This window comes from Trifolium pratense, linkage group LG1 (genome assembly GCF_020283565.1).
Source record: "Trifolium pratense cultivar HEN17-A07 linkage group LG1, ARS_RC_1.1, whole genome shotgun sequence".
NCBI classification, from domain to species: domain Eukaryota; kingdom Viridiplantae; phylum Streptophyta; class Magnoliopsida; order Fabales; family Fabaceae; genus Trifolium; species Trifolium pratense.
In genome coordinates, this window is record NC_060059.1 from 8040417 (window position 1) to 8063125 (window position 22709).

The 22709-nt window shown below is 32.9% G+C and overlaps 3 protein-coding genes and 2 pseudogenes across 3 annotated transcripts; 4 read left to right on the forward strand and 1 right to left on the reverse strand.

Moving 5' to 3' along the window:
• Positions 1-967: 967 nt before the first annotated feature.
• Positions 968-2416, forward strand: LOC123887562 (annotated as a pseudogene).
• A 638-nt stretch (positions 2417-3054) lies between these two features.
• LOC123918603 (alpha-(1,4)-fucosyltransferase) lies at positions 3055-6250 on the forward strand. The gene is made up of 3 exons (XM_045970683.1): positions 3055-3696; positions 5184-5357; positions 5450-6250. Exons 1-3 carry the CDS (start codon positions 3202-3204, stop codon positions 6014-6016), a joined length of 1236 nt encoding a protein of 411 aa, XP_045826639.1. The 5' UTR covers positions 3055-3201; the 3' UTR covers positions 6017-6250.
• Positions 6251-6767: 517 nt separating this feature from the next.
• On the reverse strand, positions 6768-8359 carry LOC123887574 (annotated as a pseudogene).
• Positions 8360-9097: 738 nt separating this feature from the next.
• LOC123918613 (tRNA nucleotidyltransferase cca2) lies at positions 9098-15856 on the forward strand. The gene is made up of 15 exons (XM_045970690.1): positions 9098-9475; positions 9569-9699; positions 10287-10404; positions 10803-10858; positions 10937-10986; positions 11069-11167; positions 11292-11401; positions 11533-11660; positions 12309-12375; positions 12523-12606; positions 13880-13942; positions 14063-14207; positions 14701-14862; positions 15228-15322; positions 15421-15856. The coding sequence occupies exons 1-15, from the start codon at positions 9161-9163 to the stop codon at positions 15523-15525; spliced, it is 1728 nt and encodes a 575-aa protein (XP_045826646.1). The 5' UTR covers positions 9098-9160; the 3' UTR covers positions 15526-15856.
• Positions 15857-17108: 1252 nt separating this feature from the next.
• Positions 17109-21053, forward strand: LOC123918623 (protein disulfide-isomerase 5-2). Its single transcript, XM_045970702.1, has 5 exons — positions 17109-17471; positions 18030-18133; positions 18259-18629; positions 19967-20268; positions 20469-21053. Exons 1-5 carry the CDS (start codon positions 17283-17285, stop codon positions 20793-20795), a joined length of 1293 nt encoding a protein of 430 aa, XP_045826658.1. The 5' UTR covers positions 17109-17282; the 3' UTR covers positions 20796-21053.
• Positions 21054-22709: the final 1656 nt, after the last annotated feature.

Genomic DNA, 22709 nt, shown 5'->3' on the forward strand with positions numbered 1-22709 from the left:
ATAACAGTCCAAAGTGAACGTATTAAATAAGTTAATAAAGGACATGAAAAGGTGATTTAATTGCCTAATTAAGCCTATTTAAAGTCTTAACTTCATAAAAAAATTTATTAACAAAAAGGGTAAAGTTGCCTTCGAATCCAGCAGAGCTTTTCGAATCTTATCATTCAAAAGCGTTTTGGACTTAGAATTATTTTCATTATTTTCAGCGGGAAATGGCAAGAGTTTCGAAGGCAAGGTACGAGCGTCAGTTGAGGTTAAATAGACAGTTACTCTCTTCAAACTGGATCAAGAGATCATGGGTTCATGGGTTTGGGAAGCTGGTGAAGCACGTCTTGCACAAGCAGTTATTCATTCTTGTGCCTATAAATAGTAGTTCATTTAGTTGGAATAAGGGTCACAATTCATATACAAAAATTCACAAACCTAAAGTATCCATGCGTTCGAGAAAAAATGGTGAAGTGAAAAACATGTATGAATTTGTGAACCATCTATTTTTCTTGTAAAATTTTTACACTTTAATGCAATTTTAATCTTTCTTTATAACTTGTTCATTTTAATTCCTCTTGTTTGAGGGAATCTTGTTTGATTTACATCTTTATGTGTAAATCACCTTTTAAAACTGATTTACCAAATGTTTATTACATTGATGAACATTAAAATTCACACACAAAACATGTTCTAGGATTTACTAGTTGATCCTGCAAGTAATTAAATTAAACTAACGATTGTTTACGAAAAACAGCGTAAAAGTTATACAAATGAATGGATTAAATTCAAAGACAATAAAACAGAGAGAATACCAAAACTAAAAGCTCAAGACGCACAAAGTCTTAGTTTGTAGGTACATGTATTGATTTTGTCTATAAAAAGAACACAATATTGATGTGCAAATAATCGATCAATTAGCATAAACAGAACAAACAACTAAACAAAGAAAGAAAAATAATCATTAGTCACTAATCAAAAAATGGGAGATTCCTACTTTGCTAAAGAGGACAACCAAATTAATGTTGCCTCTCAACAACTTGAGGATAGTGCTTGTCTTTCAGCGATGGTACTTACCACTAATCTTGTTTATCCAGCAGTGTTAAATGTAACTATTGATCTCAATTTATTTGAGATTATAGTTAAGACAACACCACATGGTGCTTTCATGTCACCATCCGAAATTGCTTCTAAACAATCAACCCAACACTCGAACTTGTCTAATAGGCTTCTTGGCTGAATGTTGTGTTTGTTTGCCGATTATTTCGTTCTTACTTCTACCACCCGAACTATCGAGCACGGTAGCATCGAACTATAAGTGATTTAATTTCGTTTTCAAACATATATAATATGCGGAGGGATACAATTAGATGTTTGGATTAACAGTTTAATTAAATTAAATATTTAATGTTATTATGTTAAGTGTATACGTATAAGTTATACATTATATGTGTAGCTAAGAGAAAGCTTGAGCTTAATTAAGCTAAAAAAAACTTAATTATCTTGAACATAATTTTAGAATTTGGGTTGGGTTAAACTCAATCCTATAAACCTAATTTGTATGGTGAAATTTGCATCCACTTGTAAATTTGTGTCGAGATTATTTTTCATGTGAAACTCTTAACACATAGCTAAATATATAATTAAAGTTCATACGCAATATAATTAATATACTTATATTATAAAATAAAGAAAATATTAAATAGTGCATCCAGTGCACTAGTTATTAGTTAAACACATAAACAAGAATTTTTTTCTTGAAACTCGTGCATTCAATACATTGAAAGTGTAAAAAGTTATTTTTATCAACATTAACTTTATGTTTTATTTCTATTTTTTGTATGTTTAACAAGTGCATCTAGTGCACTATTTAATAGACCTATAAAATAAACCTAAATAATTATTTTATTGAACCTTGTTAAGTTAAATGATGTATCTAAGTGAAAATATTGTGTTTATAAGAGAATGAGGAGAGCAATATTTACTACTAAATTTTATTATTATGGATTACTAAAATTAAAATACAAAATATTGTGACTATTTGAGTGAATTAGCAAATATAATCTTACTTTAATTGTTTTAGTAGTCAAGTTTTAGTTTCTTTATTAGGATGAACTTTAAGGAAGCAGCGGTTGCTGAAGACATTGGTTTGTTCAAGAACATTCATGGAGTGACAAAGTATGAATACATGGGAAATGATAAGAAAATGAACCAAATATTTAACAAATCAATGGTTGATGTTTGTGCAACAGAGATGAAAAGAATGCTTGAAATATACAATGGATTTCAAGGAATATCAACATTAGTTGATGTTGGTGGTGGAAGTGGACAAAATCTCAAAATGATTATTTCCAAGTACCCATTAATTAAGGAAATTAATTTTAATCCTCCTCTAGTGATTGAAAATGCACCACCACTTTCAGGTAAATAATGTTTCATCCCAACTAATTACTACCTCCGTCCCTAATTATAAGATCTTGTTTGACCACTGCATGTATGCCAACACACAATTTTGATCACTAATATCTTTAGTTGTATATTAGTAAAATTTATAAAAATTTAATATTTTTAAAATACTCATCAAAACAAATTGAACAAGATCTTATTTGCTAATCTTTACATTTATATATTATTAAAAAAATACAGTCAAAACAAGGTAAATGAATAACTCCACATCAATTTTGCAGGTTTTGACCTGCTCACCGCACATACCATAAGTTGAGATACGTATATCGGATTTCAACGATTAAACATGCATTGGAAAGCTAAGGGAAAGAGCTACAACTTTTATGTTGACATCAAAAGCCACACCTACCCATACGTATATTTTAATGTTTTGTTTAATCACATTTTATTTTTATTTAAGGCTAATTTTGTCATTTTATATTTTCACATCTTTCTTTCCTTCCACTTTCTATTCACTGTCACTTCTACCAAACAACCAAATAATCATCTCACTTTCTATTCATTTTTATTCCTTCAACATTCTTTCCTCTTACTTTCTTCCCTTTCATTTTCTTTTGTCAACCAAACAAAGCCTTAAGGTTGAGGGACAGTGAGACCTAGTCCATAATCTACCAAAATGAAAACGTAAGACCAAAGACGAACGAACAAGAGAAACGTTTAGTTTCTTCTCACTAAAGTGACTAAACCATTCCAATGTCCACTCTCTCTCTAAAATAGAGACATAGAAGAAACCAAACCACACCAAACATCATGCTTGTAGTGCCACCCAAACCCATCAACACAATCACAATCACCATCATGTTAGCCTTCACTTTCTTCCTCCTCTTCTTCTCCGGTTTCTTCAAATTCCCTTCCGTTTCACCCTCTCTCCCACCCTTCCACCAATCATCATCCTTCACCCTCCCTTCTACAAATACCTCCTCTCAACCCTTCACCGATCTGCTTTCTTCCTTCAGAAAATGGGATTTGCAAGTGGGTTGTGCTAAATTCAGAGAAAAAACAAATGGGGTTTCTTTAAATCACTCAAAGGTTGTTTCTTTGCAACAATTTGGTGCTGATTCTGAATGTAAGGGTTTTAAGCTTAATCATGTTAGTGTTTTGGTTAAAGGGTGGACTTGGATTCCTGATAATTTGGATAATTTGTATTCTTGTCCTTGTGGGTTGAGTTGTTTGTGGACCAAATCAAATGTTCTTGCTGATAAGCCTGATGCTTTCATGTTCGAAACTTCTACGCCTCCGATTCAGGTACTTTTTATTGTTAAAACTTGAAATGTTTCATTAGTTTGGTTGGATTAGGTGGAAATGTTAAATGGCTTTGTTAATTTTCTTCATGACCAACATTTTGATATGCTTGATTGATTTTGCAATGGTGGTGTGTCTTTTGAAGTTGAAAAATTTGTTTAGATAATTGAATGTACTGAGAGTTATCAATGTGATCTACTCTGTGATTACCGAGAGTTTGATCTGTGATCATTGTTTTGCAATATATTCTTTTCATGTTTGAAAAATGTTCACTTATCGTTTAAGTTTGCATGGATGAAACAATAGATGATTAGAGTTTCTTTTCAATAGATGTCAGCTTTCACAGGCAGTAGTTTTACCTGGAACTACGGGATGATCTTTGTGTGAAGATCGGGTTAATGGATCTTGCATTTGATATTTTGAGTAAAAAGCTTCAAAAGTTACGCTTGCATTAGCATGTAATGCAGATTGCAGATATCTAGTATTGTGACTTCATAGCCAGGACTATATGCTAGGGTAGAATCTGTTGTATTGTAGCATTTCTTCATCCTGATTAATCGTAGTAATTCTAGAATTATCTGTTAAATATGTGGTGGAGTGCCTTTTTTTTGGGAATTATTGATAGAGGTAAAAATCGTGAAGTTAGAGTCCATTTTTAGTTCAGGGAATTCTTCAGCCAGAAGGCCACAATTTCCATTTTTGTTCCTTCATGTTTACACCACTACTGTAGTGCCATTCCATGGCTTCTTAGCAAGACAAAGTTCTTGATTGTTTTTTCAACTTAACCAATCACAGATGGCAAAAGGTTTTGTTGTTGATTATGTCCCTTTGTTCTTTTCAAAAGGTTATGAGCTTTATTGCCATTTTGGCTGTGGTTGGGCCCATTTTTCTTTTATTTGTTAATTTATGTTTGTTCCGTTTCTATTTCTTGTTACCAGGGATCAGATTTAACAAAGTCTACAGCTAAGATGCCTTTTGGCCCAGTCGTTATCAAATTAATTCTTCACATAATATAATTCTGACCCTTCAACATGCAAATTTTAAACAAAACATAATCTATATGAAACATGAAAGGGTTCATTTGGTAGTATAAATACTGTATATATCTGCATTGCATCATACTACTAAAGATATATATTATAGTTTGACTGTTTGAGCCTCTAGGTGTTTCACCGTGATTAGTAACATACCTACAATATCAACTGTCAGTGAGTGCTGAGTTTGTTAGACTGAACAATTATTTTTCTCATCTTTAATATATCTTAAATAATTTTGGACGTTTTAGTAGAAGAACTCTATAAACACCTTTTGTTTTACGTTATTCCAAATCTCACAATCTTCTTAGTTTTGTACTCAAATGAGCTGTTATGGTCTACCCTTCTCAAATACTTCTATTGCAGCCTGCATATCAGGCTTTCAAGATTTTTTAGCTGCTAATGTGTTGCAGTATTAGTTTTGGCTCACTTTGTTATGATTTCTTTTTATTTCAGAGACGTGTGGGAGAACCACTTCGCGCGTATATGGATCTCGAAGCTGGCCGAAGGAGATCTGGTCGAGAGGATATATACATTAGTTACCATGCTGAAGATGATGTACAGTCAACCTATGCCGGTTCTCTGTTTCACAACGGTCGAAACTATTATGTCTCCAATACTAAAAGCAGTGTAAGTAATACTAATAATTCATTAACAGGATATTAACTGAGAGATAAAGAAAGAGGAACTCACAGTAACCTAACCCAATTTATAATCTGTAGGATATACTTGTTTATTGGTCTTCATCGCGGTGTCTCTCTCAAAGGAATGAACTTGCCAAGAAACTTCTTGGCTTGCTGCCACATCATTCTTTTGGCAAGTGCCTGAACAATGTCGGTGGTCTAGATATGGCTCTTTCGTTCTTTCCCGAGTGTGAAAAAGATGCAAATGCTAAACCAAAATGGTGGGATCATTTACATTGTGCCATGTCTCACTACAAGTTTGTTCTTGCAATAGAGAACACTTTCACCGAGAGTTACGTGACAGAGAAGTTATATTATGCGTTGGACTCGGGTGCAGTGCCTATCTATTTTGGTGCACCAAACGTCATGGATTTTGTTCCTCCACATTCAATAATAGATGGCAGAAAATTCAAATCAGTGGAAGAACTGGCTTCATACGTGAAGGCTGTAGCTAATGACCCAGTAGCCTATGCAGAATACCATGCATGGAGAAGGTGCGGTGTAATGGGTAATTATGCAAAAACACGAGCCGTTAGCCTCGACACATTGCCATGCCGGTTATGTGAGGCTGTTAGCAAAAAAGGTGGAAGAAATGCAAGAAGCTAGCAAGGGTGAATTGATGGCCTTGCTTGACAGAGATAGAAAGATTGAATTTATAACTTTGTATAGAGGCACACTGCTTTATAGGGTCATTCCATTTGTTTTTACTTTACATTTTTCCAATGACAAATTGTGGATGACATAGCATTGTAGTTAATTGTTGTTGATTGATGAAGTATATTTTAAAGAAACGCACGGTATTCATGTTTATGCTAAGCAACGATCTTGATGCTGCTGACATTTTCCCTTTTTCCATCGGATTTAGTTCATCGAAGAAAAAACATATAGAAGGTATGAACTTCAAGTGAAAAATGATATGGAGATTATCTAATAAAAAATACATAGTTGTGGATACATGTTCCACAATGTCATGAGTGGAGTTTTCACAAATGTCAATAACATTTTGGAAGCCAAATAAAAGTTTAGTGGTGACTGGTGGGGGTTTGGGCAGTATGATAGAGGTTCTGGGTTCGATTCTCAGCTCCATTGTAAACAAAAAAAAAACTTTATATATATACACATTGGTTCTGTCCAAACATTTTGCGTCTGTCCAATTTCATATCATTATATTCTTTATTAGTATTCACACAAGGAAATAAAATACTGTCAAAGCAGGACGGATGTAGATGATGAATATTGATTGATTCTTTGGTATTAATATTCAATTATTCATATAGTTTCATGCAAGTCTTTTGATATTTTTGATAACACTAACTCAACATAATGTTTTGGAACATAGGATCAACAATAAGTCAAAAAGGAAATGAGAGAAAAAGAAAGAATCAGAACACAGTTGTTAAGCTAAACTGGTTATTGGAATTGAAACTGAAATGCCTATACAATCAAATAATTAAACATCAACTGTAAAACTGTATTTGATATTTGTAGAACTAACTAATGGTTCATCGGATATAATCCGGGGGAAATTTGACAGAAAGAAAAGACAGAAGAGGGGAAGGGAAAGCTATGGAGCCTCCTAAACAAATTGAAAGATACTGCTTAATTACAACAAATAACGAAATAAACTTCAACCTAAGCAAGTGGAACAGGTCTGTTGTTATAAGAATGGGATTGCTCCAACTCTCTGCTGGTTTTAGCTTCTTCTTCGTTCTCACCTGACATCTCCTCTAAAGATTTTCCATTTGCCTCGGGAACCAAGAAAGTAAAAAGGAATCCCAAAATGTTAACCACACCCAAGAGAAGCAGTGAGTTCTTCACACCAATACCTGCAGGGTACCCTGCATCTGTTTTGGTCTTGTCCATGTTCTGTGCTAAGTATAAGAACCCAAATACACCAACCATAGCCCCAAGTTTCCCCGATGCGGATGATATTCCATGGCAGGTACACCGGAATCTTGCAGGAAAAATCTCCACTGGTACAACAAATGTTGCAGCATAGGTCCCAAAATTTGCAAAGAAAAAGGTCAAAGAATATAATGCCACGAATCATATTCGGTGATCCTTATGAGTCCAGTAATCATAAGGAATGGCAAGAGAAAACATGAAGACTGTCATAAAGAAGAATCCCATCAACTGATTTTTTTTTGACAACCCATCAACTGAATTTTAAATCTTCCGATTCTGTCAATGAAAGCCACCAGTAGCCTGGAACTGTACTGCATAGAGTAATAAGCGTTTGAGCTCTCGCAATTTTGTAAGCCTCCTCGATTGCATTCATGGTTTGTGCAGGTGGTATCCAACCAACTGCACTGAAGATATCTTTCTGGAATAGATTTTGGCTATAAAATGCTATGTCAAGCAAGAACCAAGTGCTTGCTGTACCAAGTAGATATGTAATCCATGGCGATGGAGAAACTCCTTTGAGAACAAGCCATATGATTTTGCCTTCTCTTGTTCTGGTTCAGCTTGAATCTCAACCTGCAGAACCTTAGACATATCTGCTGCAGCCTGCGCCGTGTTCTTAGCAACTAGAGCGGTGTAACGAGCAGTTTATGGCATCTTTGTCCATGAGTAGTAAGTCATTGCAGCTGGTAATGCTCCAACAATCACAATTATCCTCCAAATGTAGTCTGCTTGTGGAACAGTTGACCGAACTGGATCAACCGCATAAGATGGTGCATCAAACAAAGCATTGAATGTGGCTGAAATTATGATTGCAAATATACCACCTGCCAAAATTCCAAAACCTTGCATGGCAAAGATGGCAGCAATGAAGGCACCACGAGTCTTCTTATTAGAATACTCTGACATTATAGCAGCCGAAAGCGGGTAGTCACCACCGATACCAAACCCAAGCCAAAAGCGGAAGTAACAAAGAATTGTCATGACAGCTCTTGGATTGTGTCCAAAAGGAAGGCCAGAGCCATGATTGCAGTGAAATGGTACCATTGTGTTTTTGCCACATCAAGTGCATTTAGCACTTGCATTTGCTCCTTTGCCATGAGTGACTTTTCAAGCTAAAGTCACCGGTTTCTTCTGTTTATCTCTTCTTGCCTTCCCTACAAAAGTAACCAAGAATCAAATCTGATTAATTCAGACATCTTTGGTTTGAATTGATACAAATTTAAGCGTAAATAATCAAATTAAAGAATATCAAATTGCAGTATAATATAACTAGTTAACAACCTCTAACACATACACAGAAAATGATGAGAAATTTTTGTTTAATTATAATTAAAAAAAATATCAACTGGTTATTATGAATTAAATCCATGAAATTAACAATGCAAATAGTAGAATATCTCATTTCCTGAATGTTGAAGAAATTAGGGTGCAATTTGAACATGCAATTAGTCGAGCTCAAAACTTAAGTTCAACCCACAAAAAATGGTGTGCTAAACGGGTCATCCCGGTGGATCGGGCCCATTTTTCCACCCCTAACCTTTATCTATCATCTGTCTCGGGAAAAAAAATTATCTTACTTTATGCAACATTATTCTCTTCATCGTTTAACTCTGTAAATATTTTGTAAATTGACACACTCAAGAAGTCATTGTCTAATAAAAAAATTTCTCTTCCTAAACAAATAAATATAAAAACAAAATTATTAATTGAAATAAAAATTGAAATTCATATTAGAAAGTAGAAAATTTGTAAAATAAGAAGAAAAAAAAACTTCAAAAAAATGGTTTTCTTGAACAATCTGATTTAACAATGGTCATGCAAATGCAGCAATAAATAACCCAACCCATGAGACGACTCATTTTGAAAACTTCTCTATTGGCGATTCCCAGACTCACCCCGAGTTCTTCTTTCTCACTCACTCAAACCCTTCTTCTTTTTCCTCTTCACTCTCACCGTCCCGCCAAAACCCTACTACGTACCAAAACGCCATCGTTTCGAAGTTGTACATGCGCGCCAATGTCAACAACAACGCAAACTGTTCGCGACACAATCGAACTCACCACCATCGAGAAAAGCATCTTCGATAGACTTCTCGCCACTCTGCGCCATTTCCAACTCCAAACTCAGCTCCGTGTCGCCGGCGGCTGGGTTCGCGACAAGGTTTGTAATTCATTCATTGCCCTAATTCATTGTTCACTGCTACGAGTTTTGCAATTTTGATGATTAATTGATTTGATTTTTTGTGTGCTGCAGCTTTTGGGAAAAGATTGCTATGACATTGATATTGCACTTGATAATATGATGGGTACTGAGTTTGTGGATAAGGTTAGAGAGTATTTGTTGTCTATTGGAGAAGATGCGCAAGGTGTTTGTGTTATTGAGAGGTGCATTTTCCTCATTCAACTTTGCAATTACATTGTTGTTTACTCTTTCTCATGTTGCAATTTCGACCTGTTTGGATTGGTTTATTTATTTAGCTTATGCTAATAAATAAGCTTCAAAGTTGAGTGTGTAATCTTCAAATTTTGAATTTGATAAGTATTGCTGAGTTTGACTGGATTCTGAGGTATCGAGTTTATGCATTTGTTGCTGCTGTTAATGAACTGGCAAACTTATGGTTTTGATAGTTACTAGTATACTCTGGCTGGGTTTCAAAATTATCTTATAGTAAAGGTATAATTCTGGTCAATGAAGAATATGAATGAAATTAAGTCGTTCTTTTGATAAACCCAAGATATTTTTATTTTTTAGGGTTTTTCGGGCAGCCATCTCGTAGATAATTTTTAGGGTTTTACTGTTCAGTTTATTTTTCCTTTTTACTCTTATTATTCCTTTAATTAGTGAGTGTGTTGGACATACTTTATTTTTTCACATGAATTTCCAACTGGAAATCACATTCATATAATTTTATGTATTGGTTGCAAATTTAACATTTTTTTAGTTGAACATTGTCTAATTATTCTTCTTGCAGCAACCCTGACCAATCCAAACATTTGGAAACAGCCAGGATGCGCTTGTTTGACATGTGGATTGATTTTGTCAACCTACGGAGCGAAGAATATGCCGAGAATAGTCGCATTCCTTCTAAGGTACTACCAATTACCAATGTTGATATTGTTAGTAATTGTTATTGTTAGTATTATGCTGGGAGTAAGGATTGAATTTGAACCCTCGACCTCTTATCACTCCACTCATTTTGGTCATATAAGACATTTCTCTGTTTTTCTTCAAAGATAGCTAGTATTCTTTCTTATACTTGTTATTTAATTACGTGCATTGTTTTACAAAATTTAATTACTTGTTTTAAAACCAAGAAGTTTGATTATTGTTAAGGTGATTTTCCTCAATGTTTTGTAAATTTTAAGCTAATTTTTATGTGAAAAAAACACACATGTATTCTTGCTTCCATTTGGCATATTTGGTCTTCTCTTGTTTTCCTATATCCTAGTCAAATTCTACAGAATTAAGTTTACTTTATGTCTAACAGCAAACATTTGGCACAGCTGAAGAGGATGCATATAGGAGGGATTTAACAATTAACAGGTATCTTTCTGCACTTATATTGAAAGTATTGTTACATTAGATGATAGTTTCATAAAACAATTTATTTGTGCATGACAGCTTATTCTATAATATCAACACTGATGCAGTTGAAGATTTTACCAAAAGAGGTCAGGGTGGATTTTATTACCTAAACAAGTATTTTAATAGATACTTGTTTGTTCATGTATTAACTTCTTTGGCACTCTGCAGGAATCTCAGACCTTAAGTCTGGAAAGATAGTGACTCCTTTACCTCCAAAGACCACCTTTATTGATGACCCATTGCGAGTTCTTCGAGCCATTCGGTTTGGTATTTATAATTTATCATGACTTCTGTATTTTTATATATGCTGTGAACCTTTTGTCCCATGCTTTGCGTGAAATTTGAACGTATTTTCCTGCTATACCGAAGCGACACAATTTATTACTTTTAGGTGCTAGATTTGATTTTACTCTAGATGAAGATCTGAAAGTGGCTGCTGCATGTGATGATGTGAAAAATGCTCTAGCTGCTAAAATTAGCAGAGAGCGCATTGGAACAGAGGTGCATTCTAATTCATTGCTTTCTTCCCTAGGGATAATTTTTATTGAAACTAATTATGACAAAATAGGTCATACTTTTTTGTACTGAAAATTTAGCCATATATGTTCTTATGTTTATGTCTTTGTCTGTAGATTGATCTAATGATATCTGGAAATCAACCTGTCAAAGCAATTACTTATATTTGTGAGCTAACACTATTCTGGACTGTCTTCACTCTTCCTGCTGAGTACGAACCTGTCATTTCAGATGGATGTGACAGGTATATGTCGTAGATAAATTCATTAATGTTTTGTTTCTAATGTACTAAAAGGTGCAGAATGATTGCAAATACCATTATTAATGAATAAGAGTTACTCTAATAGTTTATAGTTGCCCTAATTATTAGGATAAAGCAAGCCTTGTCATTGGGTTAGTATCTGTACAATGAATACCTCTTATCAATTTGATATTATTTACAGCATTCCTTATGTATTTCTTCCTTTCCTACCTAAATTGATAGGAACCCAAATATTAAGAGAAGAAAAGATTGTATTACAGAGCTAAACCCCTGTAGGCTGTAATCCCAGACCTATTGCTCCTCAAAGAGATAAATCTCTCTTTGCCCAGCCTTTATGATTCTAAAATGGAAAAGCTGATGAATGAATGCGCCCCTTTGCCACGTCACCATCCTTCCCCTCATTCCTATATTATTCTAACACCACTCCCCACGCAATAGGCTTAAGCAAATGACTAACTAACTAACTAACTAACTGCGTATTTAGACCTTCATTCACATATGACATATCAGATCCTAATATAAATCCCATATCTTGCTTTGTGCTTTATTTTGTTTTTTACTTTTCCCTAGCATGGAGATACATGTATTTTGTTGGTCATGCTAACCAACTAATTCTTTCACTTTATACAGGCTTTGCATTTCTTACTTGGATAATGCATCAAACCTTATCCATTTACTTGGAGAGTCAACCTTTACAGTAAGTAATGGGTTAAGCTTTCGTTTTTACTAAATATTCCATTTCTACATTAATTCTTAAAGTACGAAGTTGTACGGTTATCACTGTGCCACCATAGGCTTGTTTGACTATTATGTGTTGGCTGATACACAATTTCTGTTTATTTAGGCTGAACAAAGAAGGCTCGCACTTTATGCTGCTTTGTTTCTACCACTTAGAAATACCACTTATAGTGAAAAGAAGGCTAAGAAGGTAGCCACCTCCTTTTTCTAAGACTTTATGCTGCTTTGTTTCTACCACTTATGATTATGTAATATTAAAGTGCAAGTGCATTAAGTTTGAGCTTTGTGCTTGGAGATGTAACGTCTAGCACAATGTCTATGTTTTGATTTTCAACTTGAGCGTCTTTTTTGAGGTTGGTTGTTAGGATATTTTTTTTCATTAGATTAGATGCATAGGAACTTGAATCCGCATTGTTAGATTATTATGCAACATTGCTAGGGATGAAAATTGAATTTAGTTATTTGACGGTGACAGCTTGGTTCAACTCAAAGCTCAATTACACTGAGTTTAAGTTTCACATCATATGATAATTAAAGTTTGAAGATAAATTAATTCTCTCATATGAAGGGTAATCTTGGAAAACAAATGTTAGCGAGAGTCCTCATATTGTGAGGAGTGAGGACCCATTCTAGGGAAAAAAGCCATTAATACATGTGGGCCTCAGACTGCAGATGTGTAACTATAAAGCAGTTTAGAAAATAAATTATGCATGTAATTATTAAGTAGAAACTGGTTAGTTAGGAGACATGCTCTCAAATCCCTGTCATTGTTGGTAGATGTTATCACTGTCCTTTAGGAAACAGTTTAATGCAGTTTACAGTCAGGAGCAAAATGTTACTGCAATATTTGTAGTTCTGACTCTTTGTAACCTTGTTTCAAGAGTATTTCATCAATAATACTGTCTGTAATTCTAGTAAGTTCGGTACCTTCTATTAAATTTAGATACAAGTTCTAACACAATACTAAGTGTTAACAAATTTAATACCACTACCAACTTTCTTAATTCATGTGATTTAGTGTGAACAAAATCTTATATTTAGGGACGAAGACTAGTATTTTGTTTTAATGCTATACCTAGAATTTCATATACAAAGGAATTCTTTGAAAGCCAAGTTTTTTTATTATTATTATTACTGAAAGGTAAAGAAAATTTGTCATTTCAAATTACCCATAAAACGTACAAGGAACATTTTAAGATTGTTTAGATATGATGCACAGTTTTCAGTCAGATTTTATTCTGGTTTTGAATTTGAAAACTGAAGGAAGAAAGCTTAAGTAATCAAATAAAATAACTTTGCTTCACGGACACCTCTTTTTCCCATTCAATTATATTGTTTTTTCTTGGTCTCTTGGCTCAATTGCACCCTAGACTAGAGAATGGAAACCACTGTGTGCCACATGTAATCTTGTGGTTATTATGTCTAATGACATGTTGAGCCTAATATGTTATTTTGAATTATAGATTCCTGTTGCCAATCGTATCATTCGTGAGTCCATCAAGAGAAAAGCTAAGGATGCAGAAGTGGTCAGTTTCCTTTTAGCCTTAGTATAATTTGAACAGATACATAACACATACACACCCAGAATGTATATAATTTGGTCATTGCTTTGGTTGATATTTATGTTGTTTACTGTAAAAATCTAGGTGCTTGACTTACACCGATCGTCGTATAAATTATTATCATTGATTCCTCATCTCGCATCTGGTGAGGATATCCAAGCTGTCGATCTTGGTTGGATGAGAGACTTGATTGATGTCCCTGTTTCTTCTAGAGCCCGGGTAATAACAGGTGAAGTGTTCTTGCTTTGTTACCTCGGTACTATATTAGCATTGTGCTGTTTCTTGTAGTTAAGCTATTGTTGACCTTAATTTTCAGTTATAAACTTTTCATATTGATATATTGTGCTATAGACTGTAGGTTATGTGATTCTACATGTTGTAGTTTCAATTAATTTGTTGGCTTTCAAGTGGAAAGTAGCCACAGGCCACACTTCCCTTATTTCATTTTACAGTCACATTTTCCTAACGCTAAACTTTTGCTTTGATAATGTACAAGCTACACCGCACTCAATTAATGAAATGTTTTTTATACCGCTTAACTAATTTGCATCAATAAAAGACAGAAAGAGATGGCATTTCCTGATATTACGAAGGATTAAATTTGAGTGATGTATTCATTCCTGCTCTTCTGTATCTGTTTCTATTAGAATTCGGAGTTTCTTAGCTATTTTGCAGTATGAATTGTCTCTGATATGGCTGAGATTTATATTTTATTATTTTAGGGTTTCTCTTAAGAGAGCTTAAAGATTTTTGGCGAGTTGCACTGTTGATATCCATTATATTACATCCAATTGACATTAGTGACTCTGCTGAGGATGAGAACTCAAAGTTGGAAAAACAAAGAGATCAGTTTAATGCTGTGGAGAATTCTATAACCAAATTAGGTGAGACTTTAGTGGAAGTTATATGATTGCAGCAGTTTCTCAAATTTTACCGCATCTTCTCTTTGTTCTGTTAGCATTATTCAGGGGCAATTCATTTCTATTTAATATTTATATGTTAATGTACTATGTTCTTTTGGTAATAGTGTAGTTTAGGACTAAATAAATTATAAATAGAAAGAAAGAAAGAAAGAAATAACGACCAGCATTTTCTCACTAAGGTGAGGTTATAAAAAGGCAAAAGAAAAGTGATTGTTTATCACGTGACAGTGACATAAATATTATCGTGTTTGATAAGAAATGTGTTTTACTTTCTGCCGATAATTTCAATGTCATTGCTTGGCCGCTAATTATTTTTCATTTAATAGGCCTTGAGAAAGTATGGGAAGTAAAACCATTGATCAATGGAAAAGATATTATGACTGTTCTACAGCTTAAAGGAGGACCGCTTGTTAAAGAGTGGGTAAGTCATTCTGCTAACTGCTGCGTCATCTCCCATAGTGGTGTTCAAACTTCCTTCGAGTTTAAGGTTTTCATATTTTGTTTCATTTTCAATTGCAGCTGGATAAAACAATGGCTTGGCAACTTGCCTATCCATCTGGAACTGCCGAGGAATGCCTTGAATGGTTGAGAGAAGCCAATTCTAAGCGAGTAAAGTTGGAGTGAGGTTTACTGCAAGGTTGTTAGAATGAAGATTTTACGTCTAACTCGTTTTGTTTAGGTGAAATCGAAATGTAAACTCGACTCGTAAATTTGTAGAGTTTACCTCATTTACATGTAGGTGGCTTTTAGTGTGAGAGTTCAATTAAGTCCATTACCGGTGAACCACTCATCTTAACCATTAGATTAAACAAGTACATGTTTCATTGTTACCACACTTGATTCACTTTCTCCTCCACTGCCGCATGCATAACATCGATGAATGCTTCAACTATTCAATTGAAACAACCTTCAAAACAAAACTCGACTTTGTTTTAAAAATTCATTAAATGGGGTGTTTCAGATTGATTCTTTTTTGGGAAGAAAGAAATTGTTTTCTTTTTGTGAGAAGAAAAATAATGGGTTTTGACCGAGAGCCATCAACTAATAAGAAACTCCATACGGAGGACTTTAATTGATTTAGATGTTTGTCAAAATAAAAAATTGATTTAGAGCATGTTTGGATTTGGTTTATTTTTGAGTTTATGAAAATAGTTTATGCAAATAAATAAATTTCTATGTTAATTCATAAGTTTTTACAAACAAAATTTATAATTTTATAATCTGTTTTTTCATGAACTACCTTAAAAAGTTTATAATTACACATAAAAATTTATTTATTTGCATAAACTGTTTCACATAAATTCAAAAATGAGTTAAAATAAACTAAAAAAATAAGTCAATCCAAACTTTGGCCCTAAGACTTGAAAGTTACTTTGAGAATAAAGTTGAAAATAAAAACTTTAAACTTAAAGTTGAAGTTGTTTGACAATTTATTTATTTATTTATTTTTAACTTAATTATCACTTTTAAGTTAAATTTGTTTGGTAAAATATTTTTATAAAAGTTTTGATATTTTAATACAAATTTATCATAAATAATAAGCTTTGAAATTAATGTTTTTTTTATAATAAAAAAAATTATACTATGTAAAGACGTGATTTTTTTTACGGAAGACGCGATTTTCTTATAATGCAAATACAACATAATTATGGAAGACGTGAATTCTAAGAGTTTGGGAAATAATTAAAAATATAAATCATCACAAACTTGAATAATTTTGTTTTCCGAGAACCTAGTGGCTATTTTATGATAAACAATAATTCAATTTATTTTATTTCAAACTCGAACGATAATTATCTTTTATACAAAAAAAATTATCCTAATAATTTAAATTTAAAAGATAATTATCTTTTATACAAAAAAAAATTATCCTAATAATAACAACTTAAAAAAAATAATTATCATAAATTTTTTGTAGTCACTTATATTGTGTTTTCCTCAATTAAAAAAATCACTTCTGTTTTTTTGTTTACAATGAGCCAGAGATCAAACCCAGACCCTATAATTTACTACACAAACTCCTCATCACCAGACTAAACCTAGTGGCTTAAAACCATCTTTAAACCTATAATTTTTTTTTAATAAAACACTTCTTATTTAAAATCATATTTAAACTTTTTTTTAATAAACTATCATATTTAAACCTAAATTTTTTTTTTTGTCTAAAAAAGCTATAATTTTGTATTTAAGTTTAAGCAATAAAAAAACAAACAACAGCGGTCGCAGTGATCATTTGGAGTTAAATTAGATCTCTGTGTTCACGAATCACAGTATATAGTATATACACTCCCACTCAAAAATCAAACAAAATAACCACCACTTTAAGAACAACAAGAAGAACAAGGTTCTGTTTTGTGTTTGGATCCAACAAAACAGACAAGATGAAGATTTGGGTTGTTTTCTGTATTGTTTCGTTGATCCACTTTTGCGGTGCTGAACCATTAACAGCAGATGGAACGGTGTTGATACTCGATGAATCAAACTTTGATTCCGCTATTTCATCCTTCGATCATATCTTGGTTGATTTCTACGCTCCTTGGTGTGGTCACTGCAAGCGTCTCTCTCCTGAGGTACCCTTTCTCTCTCATGTGTCTTTCTATAAAAATTTGATTTTTATTCAAACCCACTTCAAAAAATCCTATTTTTTTATGTATCCTTTGATTTTACTTGGTGGGGTTTGTTTAATTTTAACTGGGTACTTATATTTTTTGTTGTTGTTTTTTGGGACATGATTGATGCACTTTTAGAAGTTAAGAGTATTATGCATGATCATCAAGTATTAGTATTGTTTTTGAATGTAATGTCACTGCTTGTTCTTCTTAAAATTGAACTTATAGGTTATTGTTGTGATTGAAATAGACTTGTATGTTTTGATATAATGATACTACATGACCATTGATGTTTAATTTTAGTACTTCCGTCTAGTCCTTAATATAAGAGAAAATTTACTTTTTAGATAGTTGAAATTGAATAACTAATGTATCTCTGGCCTATAATATAGACAGGATACATTAGTTATTCAATGTATTTAAAAAGTATACTTTATCTTAGGTAGTATCTGAGAAGAGATTCTTGTGAGTGTCGATTCTGTTTCATTTTGAATGAAGCTGTGATTTTCTGCCTTACAGTTAGATGCAGCCGCGCCTGTACTTGCAAACTTGAAGGAACCTATAGTCATAGCAAAAGTAGATGCAGACAAGCATACTCGACTTGCAAGAAAATATGATGTTGAGTATGTTTTCTTTGGTCGATAATATATATTGTTTGTTTGTTTGTTTGTTTGTTTGAACTGTTTTTTTTTCTTATTCTTCCTAACTTGTTATAAGTGTTGCTTTTTTTGGACATTCTGTGATGCAGTGCCTATCCAACCGTTTTGCTGTTTAACCATGGTATCCCTACAGAATACCGTGGACCAAGGAAAGCTGATGTACTTGTTCGTTATCTAAAGAAATTTGCTGCTTCTGATGTTACCGTTCTCGATTCAGATTCTGCTGTGAATAGTTTTGTTGAAGAAGCTGGCACTTTTTTTCCAGTATATATAGGTTTTGGGTTGGACAGTTCGGTTATAGAAAAGTTTGGCATAAAGTATAAGAAAAATGCATGGTTTTCTGTGGCAAAGGATTTTTCAGAGGATCTCATGGTAACATATGACTTTGATAAGATTCCTGCATTGGTTTCCCTTAATCCACTGTACAATGAGCGGAACACCTTTTACGGCCCCTTTGACGGTTAGTTTATTAATAAAAGCTCTCTACTTTTTCCCTTATTACTGTTGATTTACTGTTTGTTTATTTTCTGGTTCGTATCACTTAACGGTTGTTTTACACTAATTAGGACTTAGTAGATCTCACTTATATACATTTTTCACACTTTTGATAGTTAAGTGGTGATTTTGATTTGTTTCTATTTTTTTAAAGAATGAATGAGTTAAGGGTTTTGGATTTATTTATTATACTATTTTCTTTTAGTAGGGGCTTATTAGGTTGCACATTCCATTGTACGAAGCTCATTTTGGTATGCATGCTTGATGTGCTGAAACCTTCTAGAATATGTTAAAGACCAATTGTTAGGCTCTTTTGAAAGAATGCATGCAAAAAGGGAATTATTCATCCCTATGGTTTTACAGTTTTAGGAAAAGATACAATCCTCACACTGGAAATTTCCAGTAAAAAACTAAGCAAAAGCTGAGATCCATTCCATGGAAAACAGGGACCTTTATATATAGGCATCGTGAAATCCTGCACAGCTTAAACAAGGACACTAACAAACCAGCCCAACAACCAATAGAAAGATAGCAGCAAGAGTAACTAACTAACCGCTTACAGTATAAGGATAATTAATTCTTATTCCTTCAATGGTAAACTAACAAAGACTTTATTGGCCTAGACCCAATTATCTAATGAATCTAATAGAGTATGACAAAAATGATAATGTGTTTATAAGTGGTGAGTAATCCCCACCTTGGTTTTGTGTGTGGATTGAATTAGGCCCTAACCCTAAAGATGGTATCATAGGCTTATGTAAAATTCATTGGGCTACACACTATCAGGTCATGCTCCAGACGTCCAATCCTGTGCGTGAGAGGGTGTTGAGTCCCACAATAGCAGATAAGACTTGAAAATGTGTTTATAAGTGGTGGGTAATCATCACCTTATAAGCCGGTTTTGTAGGGGTTGAGTTAGGCTTAACCCAAATTTTAAGACTAACCTTAACATATAATAGATCCATCAGAAAGGCCTTTCTTTTTTCAGGGTAGGAATTCGCACGGATTTGAGAACTCAAATAGTAATAGTAATACTACAGTTTTCTTACTTCTAAATTAAATATGAGCTTGAATGTCTGTTATTAATCTAGAATGTCTTTGTTTCTGTACTTAAGTTACCATGATGTTGTGAGCTTATCAGTACTTATTGAATTATACTATATTATATTTTGTTTTTTCTACTCATATTATGTTATGCTGGAAAATATTCGGTTTTGTTCATATACTATTAAATTTTTTAGCTTTCATACATCATTACAGGAATCTTTTGATTAGTTTTATGTTTTTGTTTTCATAAAGCAGATGAATTTTTGGAAGCCTTTATAAAACAAAATCTCATTCCTTTGGCCGTGCCTGTATCCTACGAGACACTTAAGTTGATGAAAGCTGATGGTAGGAAAATAGTTTTGACTATTGTGGATGATGAAAGCGAAGAAAGTTCCAAAGAACTGGTTAAGCTATTGAAGGCTGCTGCATCTGCAAATCGTGACTTAATTTTTGGTTACGTCGGAGTTAAACAGCTGGATGAATTTGCTGATAAATTTGATACCACTACTAAACTACCAAAAATGGTCATTTGGGATAAAAAAGATGATTATCTTTTGGTAAGTCTATAGTTTTTACCTGAAAAAAAATATTAGTTAAGTTTATCCTAATTGTACTTCTTTTATGCATAGTTTCAAGTTTTTTTTATCATCATTTTACATGTCTTTTATATTATGTCACACGTGAAATTTTGTCCAGACTCTGGCTCGGCCACTGCAGAATGTGGTAAGCTAATACCAATTTTTACATAAACTTTCAGGTTGTTGGTTCAGAAAGCATTGAGGGAGAGGATCAAGGAACTCAAATCACTAAATTTCTTGAAGGATACAGAGAAGGAAGAACCATAAAGAAAACACTTAGTGGACCAACACTGATGCAATTTTTCCATAGATCTTTTGACATTAGGCTGGTGTATATTATTGTTTTTATGATTGCAGTGCTAATGCTTATTCAAACCCTAGGTAGTAGTAAAGATGATGATGAATATCAAAGAGTACCAAACAAAGAAAAGGTTAATCAACCAAGCAGCTCTACTATATCAGAAGGTGAAAGCAAAGAGTATAAAGAAGGTGACAAAGAAGATTAGATTAATAATTATAACATATAAAATGATCATCACTGAATTATTATAGCTGGCTTTAGAATTACCATGCCTTTTTGGTATGTGTAAATATTTTAGAGTCTTTGTTTTGTATTTCTCATAAATTTTGAGTACTGTCTAGACTAAACTTATATTGTTATTTGCACGTTTTCACTAGTTATTTCTTGACATGATGGAAAGACTTATTTATTAAGTAGTTTTAACGTGACATTGATGAAATGAAATTGTTTCAATTATTCTCTACATCATATCTATATATCATAATTAATTTAAGTAGTTGGTGTGGATTAGTCCTGCTCATTATAATATCAATAATATTAATAACTATACTCAATTTGGTCTCCATATTAATATCCATAATATAGAAGACTGCTTTGAATATGATCTTATAATTTGAAGTACCAAATTACATATTTACTCTTAATGTATTCATATAAATTTGCTCAACTTACTTCAAACAAGATTTAATTTGTATAAACTGAGTGAATTTATTTATTTTATACATGCTTTAAATCAAATTGTGCTATGTAGATGTTTGTGAATATACTCTAAAAATTTACTAATTAAGAAAATAGCATTGTAGTGTGCATGTGTAAGAACTTTACACGGTAAATACATAGAAATATGGTGCAACATTTCTTAATCTTTTTAAAAAATATTTTTTTATCTAGTAACCATAGCTAGACTCGTATTTTAAATGCGGGGAAATATAAATTCCTGGATTTAAATCTAAAAACCACTACATATCAACGTTTTTGCAGCTGTCAACTGAGGAGAAATACTTAGTTTGGCACAAACTCAAGAAAAAAATATTTAGGCACACAATCAAAAATGGTAAAAAGTTAAAACAAAATTTTAATTATCAGGTCATTCAATCATTTTTCATTTAAATGTTTTTGCATGTGTGCGCCTAAGTAATTTTTTCTTGGGTCTGTGACCATGTAAGAATACCTCGTCAACAACCGAGTTATATTATCTAGTACTAGTTAGTGATTATAAAAAAAATCTATTACTAGTTTGTCACATTTTTTAATCTAAGTTGCCAAAATCTAGTGTCTTTATTTTCCTTATACAACAAAATCTAGTGTCTTTATATGAAAATCTCATTCTAAAATAAATAAATGATAAACTTATCAACTGGTACAGCTCACCAGACTAATCTGGATAAGACTTAGTAATTTGGTGTTACTTTGAATCTTATTTGACTTGAAGTTTCCTGGGTCATTATTTGTTGTCCATAGAAATATTCTCACATGTTCATGAGCTATTTGAGGGTCTTTAATTCAAACAAAATAAATAAATAAAATACAAAGTCTTTTTGATGAGTCTCCTACAATTGTTTTTTATATTTTCCAAACAGAATAAAGACAAAATAAGCAAAAACCAGAAACACATGGACACACCAGCCAGCACTTGGTAGGTCTTTCAACAACTTGTATGTGAAAGAACAATACAAAAACACACACTTAACCAAATATTCATAATAATACTAATACCTAAAATAATATTACTAAGATAGAACCGATATTTTTATAAAATATCATCGTTTAGTCCTTATTATAAGAGACATTTTATTTTAGTCCAAATACATTAATTTTTTGATAAACCTAAAATCTAAATATTCTCTTATAATAATAAGGACCGAAGGTAGTAGTATTTATTGTAGTAAACGTGTTCATGTAACAACAAATAGTTTGTTTCGAATGAACAATAGAAAGTTGGCAGCCTACGTTCTAAGTCCATTACAAGTTCTCCATTGTACAGGAGGACTAAGGCGCGTTGCCCACATGGTACACTATCCACAATCAATAAATGAACCCGGTTAAGGCATACCGTAACCGTATTCTTATGTTATATTGTCCATAGCAGATAAATGACCTCTCTCGTAAAATATACATT

What these genes read in the sequence shown, in the direction of transcription:
- LOC123918603 (XM_045970683.1), top strand. Translation starts at nt 3,202, where the DNA reads ATGCTTGTAGTGCCACCCAAACCCATCAACACAATCACAATCACCATC. An exon ending in CTTCTACGCCTCCGATTCAG is followed by an intron (nt 3,697 to 5,183) that starts GTACTTTTTATT and finishes TTTTTATTTCAG; the next exon opens with AGACGTGTGGGAGAACCACT. An exon ending in TCTCCAATACTAAAAGCAGT is followed by an intron (nt 5,358 to 5,449) that starts GTAAGTAATACT and finishes TATAATCTGTAG; the next exon opens with GATATACTTGTTTATTGGTC.
- LOC123918613 (XM_045970690.1), top strand. Translation starts at nt 9,161, where the DNA reads ATGAGACGACTCATTTTGAAAACTTCTCTATTGGCGATTCCCAGACTC. An exon ending in TGAAGATTTTACCAAAAGAG is followed by an intron (nt 10,987 to 11,068) that starts GTCAGGGTGGAT and finishes GGCACTCTGCAG; the next exon opens with GAATCTCAGACCTTAAGTCT. An exon ending in GAATTCTATAACCAAATTAG is followed by an intron (nt 14,863 to 15,227) that starts GTGAGACTTTAG and finishes TTCATTTAATAG; the next exon opens with GCCTTGAGAAAGTATGGGAA.
- LOC123918623 (XM_045970702.1), top strand. Translation starts at nt 17,283, where the DNA reads ATGAAGATTTGGGTTGTTTTCTGTATTGTTTCGTTGATCCACTTTTGC. An exon ending in GCAAGAAAATATGATGTTGA is followed by an intron (nt 18,134 to 18,258) that starts GTATGTTTTCTT and finishes TCTGTGATGCAG; the next exon opens with TGCCTATCCAACCGTTTTGC. An exon ending in AAAAAGATGATTATCTTTTG is followed by an intron (nt 20,269 to 20,468) that starts GTAAGTCTATAG and finishes ATAAACTTTCAG; the next exon opens with GTTGTTGGTTCAGAAAGCAT.